This window comes from Branchiostoma belcheri, unplaced genomic scaffold, assembly GCF_001625305.1.
Source record: "Branchiostoma belcheri isolate BF01 breed outbred unplaced genomic scaffold, Haploidv18h27 scaffold156, whole genome shotgun sequence".
NCBI classification, from domain to species: Eukaryota; Metazoa; Chordata; class Leptocardii; order Amphioxiformes; family Branchiostomatidae; genus Branchiostoma; species Branchiostoma belcheri.
In genome coordinates, this window is record NW_017803002.1 from 222363 (window position 1) to 230495 (window position 8133).

The 8133-nt window shown below is 41.7% G+C and overlaps 1 protein-coding gene across 1 annotated transcript in view; it reads right to left on the reverse strand.

Moving 5' to 3' along the window:
* Positions 1 to 8133, reverse strand: part of LOC109465667 (multidrug resistance-associated protein 1-like) — a 37167-nt gene that overhangs the window by 24210 nt on the left and 4824 nt on the right. Inside the window, exons 2-7 of the mRNA XM_019763050.1 lie at positions 6822 to 6998; positions 4860 to 4985; positions 3891 to 4028; positions 3010 to 3123; positions 2319 to 2380; positions 1917 to 2039 (exon numbers count right to left, since the gene is read on the reverse strand). Of these exons, the coding sequence (XP_019618609.1) occupies positions 1917 to 2039; positions 2319 to 2380; positions 3010 to 3123; positions 3891 to 4028; positions 4860 to 4985; positions 6822 to 6998 (740 nt within the window). The remainder of the gene's footprint in view (positions 1 to 1916; positions 2040 to 2318; positions 2381 to 3009; positions 3124 to 3890; positions 4029 to 4859; positions 4986 to 6821; positions 6999 to 8133) is intronic.

The following is an 8133-nucleotide window of genomic DNA, read 5'->3' on the forward strand; positions in this document are numbered from 1 at the left end:
CACCCCCCCCTAAGAACTCGCGAACGGTATGTCGTATGACCACCAAATTTTCAGAGAATGGATTACTATTAAAAATTTATCATATCTACAATTTTTATGTCGTTATGACGTAATATGACGTCATTACGACGTCTTTAATGTGATTTTATTGGCCAAAACCGTCTAAATAGGTTTTTACCCTGAAAACTAAATGGTATTCAACATAACTGTACCAAAAGTGTTTATGACAGAATATTATGGTGTACTAAGTCTTATGTTGCCCATAGCAACACCGGTGACGTCATAAAATGACGTCATGCATATTTAAGATATCCGCCATCTTGGATCATGAATCTTGAATTTTCAAAAATATTTTTTTTATCCAGATAAAGCCTAAAATACATTGTAAACATACTAAAGACCTTCATTTAAACCTTTTTTTGAAAAAGAAATGGAAGTATTGATGAAATTTTAATGAAAATAACCTGTATATACCTGTTCTAATGATATGGTCCGCCATCTTGGATTTTGGCCAATGACGTCATCAAATTAGCATAAATTATGCATATTTAATGATAAAATGTACATAAAATTATATGGGATGTTATTAATATTAGAAATCACGAGTAACTTGACATAAAACCCATAAAATTCTATTGTTGAAACCAAAAGTACTAAATTTAGCAAAAAATGCCTGTCAGAAACCCGTTGCCATGGCAACACAAAAATTATTATCTTATTCCAATGATAAATAATTGTTGCCAACAATATTTTAGGAAAAGTCACCAAGTTTGGCCGTTCTACGGCTAACCGTTCAGACGCTAGGTGACATCAAAGTTGCCGCGGGCACTTTTAGCCCCCCCCGCCCCGGGTCCTAGGTAGGGGTTAAGTGGGCTGTTAAAACAGGCCGTCGTATTATTTGAGTACGTCGTTGAAGGATATTAATTAGACATCCGAGCAGTGAGGTAAAAAAAAAGTTGTGCATGCAAGCAACTGGATAAATCTTTTAAAGTCTAGTTTTTGTCAGTGACTAACGGAATCTGTAGTTGAACATATATCTATCCAAACTATGTATGTTTGGATATTTTTTCAAAATTTCTGTCTAATTTTTTTTTACCTCATTGACAAGTGCATAATGACAAGTGGTGGGGATCACATACCTGTGCCATTTCAAAGTTTAGTTAAGTTGAACATGACTCAAGAAAATTAAGGTGGACTTAATTTACATAATTAATGCAAAAATGCCAGAAATTTTTCTTCGTAAAGATAAGACTTTAGTTGGGCAATCCCTGTCATTTTGGTAAATATATTCAACTGATGTACCTTAGGTAGGCAAACAAGGAACTTATTTTCATAAGAAACATATACAACTGCCAGTGGTTAAAAACGTCAAAATCAATTCACTGGGCGAAGGTATGGGGTTGTTTAACCACCGTTGAAAACAATCCATCGTTCATCAACTTTCTACAAAACATATATTAACATCAATAACATGTGGAACTTCAAAAAAATCCTGTCTTCCAAACAACCAACCATACTCTGTGCCCGGTGTCACATCAACACACTTACAGAACCAGATATGCTACTCGGAACACCTTCAAACTAGACAAACCAAAAACAAACAGCACTAAAAAAGCCTTCACATACAGAACTACTGCAGCATGGAACTCTCTACCACATGGGCTGCAAACAGTGGCATCACATGAGAAGTTCAAACAAGGCCTACTAAAACACATGAGGGACATGAATAAGTAAAGCACATACGATGTTACACATTTGTTTCTTTTAAATGACTATGTAATACAAATGTATATGTATGTTGATGTATTGTTATGTTCTATGTACTCCCTCCTGGAAGAATAGCTGCCACCCTTGGGTGGGCAGTTAAATGAGAGTTTTTTTTTTTCCTCAATAAACCTCAATATAGCCGAAAGTACCTTGACAGATCCTTTCGCCACAGATGATAGAACTTCGGGACGAGTTGTTGAGATGTGTCCTCCTCCTTCAGCGGGTAGAGATCCGTGGACTTCAGTGGACGTTTGTATCCCAACATCAGAAGACTACAAAAAAATGAAAGAAATTCGAATTGGAAAACATTTACAAAGCGAATGCATAATGTTTACCTTTGCATGGTAATGACCAAGCCCACCAAACTACTGTAACAGCTCTGTTATTTCTGACTTAAACACATCCATGTATACATGGTGACCAACTCAGCAATTCAGCCTCTTTGTATCAATGTATGCAAATGAAGCTGCCATGTATTCTAATATGTAAAATGAACGAAGTCAATAAACACAATTTATAGAAGCATTAAGTGTAAAAAGACACGAACTTACGGAGTGAACCACCAGAAAGTTATTCTTGATAAGAAGGAGCTCGACTCTTCTGGGCTTCGAGTCTGGAACAAAGATGTTAGAATCAATGAGGAAATTCTGTAATTCCAGTGTTTTACATCATGGCACTTTGATGCATGTAATGTTTCTAATCTATGGCAGGTGGAATATCAACAGATACCAACTATGCAAATACGGACCTAATTTGCATAACTATCTAAAATCATATGACTCTTTAGTGGTAAATGATGGGAATTTCATACTTGGGACATGTGTAAGTTAATCAAAAGTTAACATCATGATCCAAATATTATGTTAATGTAGAGGTCATTTGCATAATTAAGAAATAAATTTACATTTACATATCAAGACTATATTTCATGGAGGTATGAGATCTCGGAACTCTTGTTTATAAATCCTGATTTCATTGTATTATGTTCTACCTTGGTTTTACGTTATATGATGTTAAGGGTACAATATTGTTTCTCTCATGTTGTTTAAGTTACTTTGATTTTGTATTAATTTGTAATCTGTGTAACTTTATTTGATACCTTTGTTAATCTTGAGTTCACTTTGTTAATGGATTTTGTTTGGGGTTTTCCCCCAGGAACCATTGAAAAATGCCACAAGGCGATATGTATTTCCTGGATAAATAAATAAACAAACAAATAAACAATACATGTCCCGTTGTTACCTGATCCCTGGTGAAGCCGGTGACATCGCTGACAGTAGACAGGATCAGCTGCATCACGGTCATGATGAAGTACAGCCAGAACATCATGGACCTGAACTGGTCCTCCACAGACTCCTGTAGAACAGAAGTCAGATTCTGTTTAACACAGTACATTTCATGCGTGTGACAATATACGGTAAACTTCGTCAGGCAACAGCAAGTAATTTTTATGGGTGACATCAGCGCGCGCATTAATTTTCGCCTGATTTTGAAAAAAAAAATTGTTGCCTTCTGACAGTGGTCAACATGCCGAAAACGTCTGTTGCCATGCCGGAAGGTGGATGGCAGATAACTATGAAGAGAGGAGACAAGAAAAGACTCTGATTTAAGTTTTGTTTCTTTCTTTGATCTTTGATGAAGTGATTCGTGATGCTGACTGTGTATATATGATGTTCCCACTGAATCAAAACCATTTGTACCATGATTGAGTCAAAATTTGAAAATGTAGGAACCTTGTTTTTTCCAGCCCGCCTTGTTTTGTTCCGTCGCTCGCATTAGATTTGGAGTCTGCGGAGGATGCCATCCATAAAATTTACCTGCTGTGGCCTCAATACCACTACCTCGGTAATTACGTATGTATGTACATACTAGGAAACCAATGTTAGTAACATCGTATGCAATCCATCGTGTCCCGAGACGGAAGGACGCCAACAACAACCCTATTATTGTGTAATGTAGTTCTGATAATTTATATATAACTGTATGGTCCAACGTATGTAAATATTATTGCAAATTGCATTGTGTAACCCTTTATAACGGCCTTTAACTTGTTGTGTAATCCTTGCAGTGCACTTAAGTTCCTCTATATACACATTTATATACAAAACATTTGGAATACGTACCTGCATGACTGCCTGTCGGATCTGTGAGCGAGCCGTGACGGTTCCACACAGACTGGTCAGCAGCCAGAACGTGAAGAGAAGCCCGGAGGACGGCACGCCTCTCTCCGCTTCATACTGCAGCAGGGTCCCGGCCAGGGCCTGCACCGGGGTAAACATCATCAACACACTTAGCCACATAAGTATTGTTACCTTCACAAAGAACGTTGTGTTTTCGTGTGTTTGTTTGTTTGTGTGTATGTGTGTGTTTGTGTTTGTGCGTGTTTGTGTGTGTATGTGTCTGTGTGTATGTGTGTGTGTGTTTGTGTTTGTGCGTGTTTGTGTGTGTATGTGTGTGTCTGTATGTGTGTGTGCGTGTTGTGTCTGTGTGTGTGTGTGTCTGTGTGTGTGTGCGTGTGTCTGTGTGTGTGTGTGTCTGTGTGCGTGTGCGTGTGTCTGTGTGTGTGTGTCTGTGTGTGTTTGCGTGTTTGTGTGTCACTGTGTTGGGGTGTGTGTGTCTTTGTATGTGTAACTTTATGTGTGTGTGTGTGTTTACATGTTTAAAGTTAAAACTTTTGATTTAACACAAAGGAATCTCTCACCTAGAGCTTTTAATAACATACATGTACACGGCCAAGCTCTTTCAGTTCAGTGGTATGACAGCATATCCACATAGAGTCACCCGGACACTTTGTTTCACTTGACACTGTAAGGGTTTTGGACACTGAACAAGACCATTTCTTGAGAGGGGTGAAGGAAGCCATATACATCAGGGTCCATCAACCTTCATTGAACAGCGACGGGGGCCGACATCGTCTACCAGATACCTTTGACCCAGTGTTGACGTCACACTTCAAAGAAGCCACGTGACAAGCTTCACTGGGTCAGTCTACTGAGGAAGACCAGAGTGACTGGCCAAAAGCTCTAGGTGAGAGATTTCTTTGTGTTGGATCAAAAATTTTAACTTTAAACATGTTTTGGAGTGGAACTCACCATTGTGAGAGCCAGGTGTAGCGGTCTGACGATCCTCACGGCAGGAATGTCCCCGTGTGACGTCAGCTCACTCACGGCCGTCAGGAGGTCAACCAGCGTCAGCAGCAACATGAGCGCCGTCAGGGTCTGACAGGGACGGAAGAGGAGAGTTAGGGGTAGGTTAGGCCACACCGCCTTAATTTTTTGGATGACATCCTCCGAAGACCCCCAAACTAGTGCGCGAGAGCGAAAAAATCCGTCCAAAAATAAAAATGGCACTAAACCACATGCACAGGAATACAAAGCTGGTATTGTGAATTTGCGGCAGTACTTAGCGACGTATACAACAAACCGGCACATGCTGGCTTTTTCGAAATTTATGAATCGGCACTGTACGTATGTACTCAGTTCTTAAGTCGTAGAGCTTCGGTAGCCTGCATGGGTGCTCGGCTCTGTATTCTGGCTAACTACCATGGACTGCCCGGGCCTAGAGCCAGGCCAGAGCCTCGGTGGACGTGATACTTGCGAGGCAGGGTAACAGATGTGGCTATGCCCAGCGAGGCAGCGCGCTCCCTCAGGGGAATAGGTGACCTATTTCAGGGCAAATGTGGCAGTGCCACTGTATGGCTGTGTGTTTGAAAACAAACAACCTGTGTTATTACCTCCATGAAAATGTAGGTATTGTTTTTGTTGCGTCTGTCTGTCTGTCTGTCTGTCTGTGTGTTTGTGTCTCCGCACATTTGCGGCCAGCATAACTTCATAACGCCTTTATGGATTGTGATGATATTTGGTATGCTGATAGGTCTTAGGAAGACGAAGGTCAAGGTCAAATATACGCCTCCTGGTGGATGACCTTGGTACTGCAGCAGAACTTCCGGTTTTTGTATCTTTTGTCCTGAATATGCTATGGTCTTGATTTTTTGGTGGCAAATAGATTGTCCTGTCAGGAATAAGTGGTGTGGGTTTGGTCCCCCTAGAAGCTTGTTCTGGAACTGCAGGGGACTTTCGGGCGAAATCTTTAAAAGCCAATAAGTCCAGATAGAAACAATGTATTTTCATCATTTTTGGTAGGTAGGTAGCTGAGAGAGAGATGTACATAATTAATTGCAAATTATGCAAATGAGGACTTAATTTGCATAATTAATGAGGAAATTCTATAATTACAGTGTTTTGCATTATAGTACTTTCATACATGTAATGTACTAGTATGTAATCTATGGCAGATGGAACATCACCAGATACCAATTATGCAAATGATGACCTAATTTGCATAATAAATGCGAAAATTCTATGACTCCTTAGTGGTAAATGATGGGAATTTCATACTTGGTACATGTGTAAGTTAATCAAAAGTTAACATCACGATGCATTTATTATGTTAATGTGGAGGTAATTTGCATAATTAAAGAAGAAATTAACATTTACATGTCAAGCCCATATTTCATGGAGGTATGAGATCTCGGAACTCTTGTTGTCCGTATGTTTTTTGGGAGGCCACGTCTGCTACGTTTTTTCTGAAAACGTGGGAAAAGGAGTGTCGTCAACGCACGTCACTCGCACGGTTGCGCAAGGTGCCACGTCAAATAGAAATCCTTGTCGCATTGTTCGTAGGGTTATTTGGCGCAGTCGGTAGCGCGTTCGGCTCACACCCAAGAGGTCGCGGGTTCCTACCCATGTCACTGATCTTGTGCCCTTGGGAAAGGCACTTTACACGACTTTCCTCACTTCGCTCAGGTGGAAATGAGTAGTAGCTTCGGTTAGGGACGTTCCTCGTTGGGGAGAGCACCCACGCACAGAACCCACCGCACTTATCGAAAAGAGTAGGGGACCTTCCCGGTGTGAGTGGTTCAAAACTTACATCCAGGTCTTACGCAGCTTGTACATGTACATACATGTACAAAACTGGTGTGTTACGCCTAAAGGCGGTTTACCTGTTATGCGAAACAAACAAACAAACAAAAAAAAGGATAGATGCAGACGTACTATTTTTGCCAGGTGGATGCGGGACATGTCGCTGCGGACTACTTTGCTGTGTGTGCGCAGGCGGCGGAGGTAGAGAGGCGCGCCTGTCCACAGGAGTACACACGGAACCCACACCAGGACCGTCTGATGGAAGCATGACGTCACATCCGGATCCGCCGAGTCCAACAGGGCCGCATTCTGAAAGAAAAAAAAAAAGAAAAGCTTGTAAAACATTCAGTCTCACTGAACAAAGTAAGAATCTTGGACTCAGAACCGGACTTCTTTGCACGAGGGATTAAAGAGGCCATCTACATCAGGGCATTACAACCATCCCTCAACAGAGCAATCCACCGCAGATAACACAAGTGACACAGTGAGCAGTGGATCATAGGTTGCGGAAAGTCTATGGCGCCCCCCGTCTCTGTTTCAGGTTTGGACGGCAGGTTTAGCCACGGCTGGCTGGCTAATGAATGTCTGCTTGATCTTCCCATGTAGTTCGGGGCATGGTTGGCAGTCAAATTTAACTCAAATTCTTTACACGTTACGATTCGTATCAGAATGTAGGCATGATCTCACTTTGGTCAGACTGCACCAGTATTTTAGACAAACCTATTTGTTTGTTTGTTTGTTTGTTTGCCTGTGTGTCAAAGATGTCCTGAAACTTGACACCGTTTGAATTGCAAAATGTCAGAGTGACTTGACGCTGCAACCCCCAAGACCCTAACTGGCGTTTCTAGTTTATTCCATTCGGCCACTAGTCGGGGGATGTACGACATTGCAAATGTGGAAGCTTTGCAACGACTGGGAATCAGCATGTGAGCCCTACTACCTCTAGTTAGTCTAGTGGAGAATGATACATAGTTCTGCATCTCTAAATTATATACATTCGCCAAGGACTTCACAAAAAGCATAATGTCAGCAATCTCTCTTCTGTGTGAAAGCGGTAGCATATTGAGATACTGTAATCTGCCCTTAGGCCACACCGACTTAATGTTATGGATGACATCCGCGCGCGCATTGATTTTCGCCTGTCACAAAAAGATCACGTTCTCCGAGGCTCTGTCCTGGCTCTAGGCCTGGGTAGTCCATGGTAGTTAGCGACAATACGGAGCCGTTGGTAACTATGGAGGATCGCACTTCTTCTTCACTTCAGTCCCCTTCCGAGCCTGGTAGAACCTGTGCCTCCTCACCTCCTTCTCTACTGTTCTTCTCCATGTCACCCTAGGAAGACCTCTCGCTCTTCTCTTCGGAGGATCGCACCCAGGCTACTAAAGCTCTATGACTTAACCCTACGTAGACCGGGCTTTTTTTGACATGGGGGGACCGGGGGGGG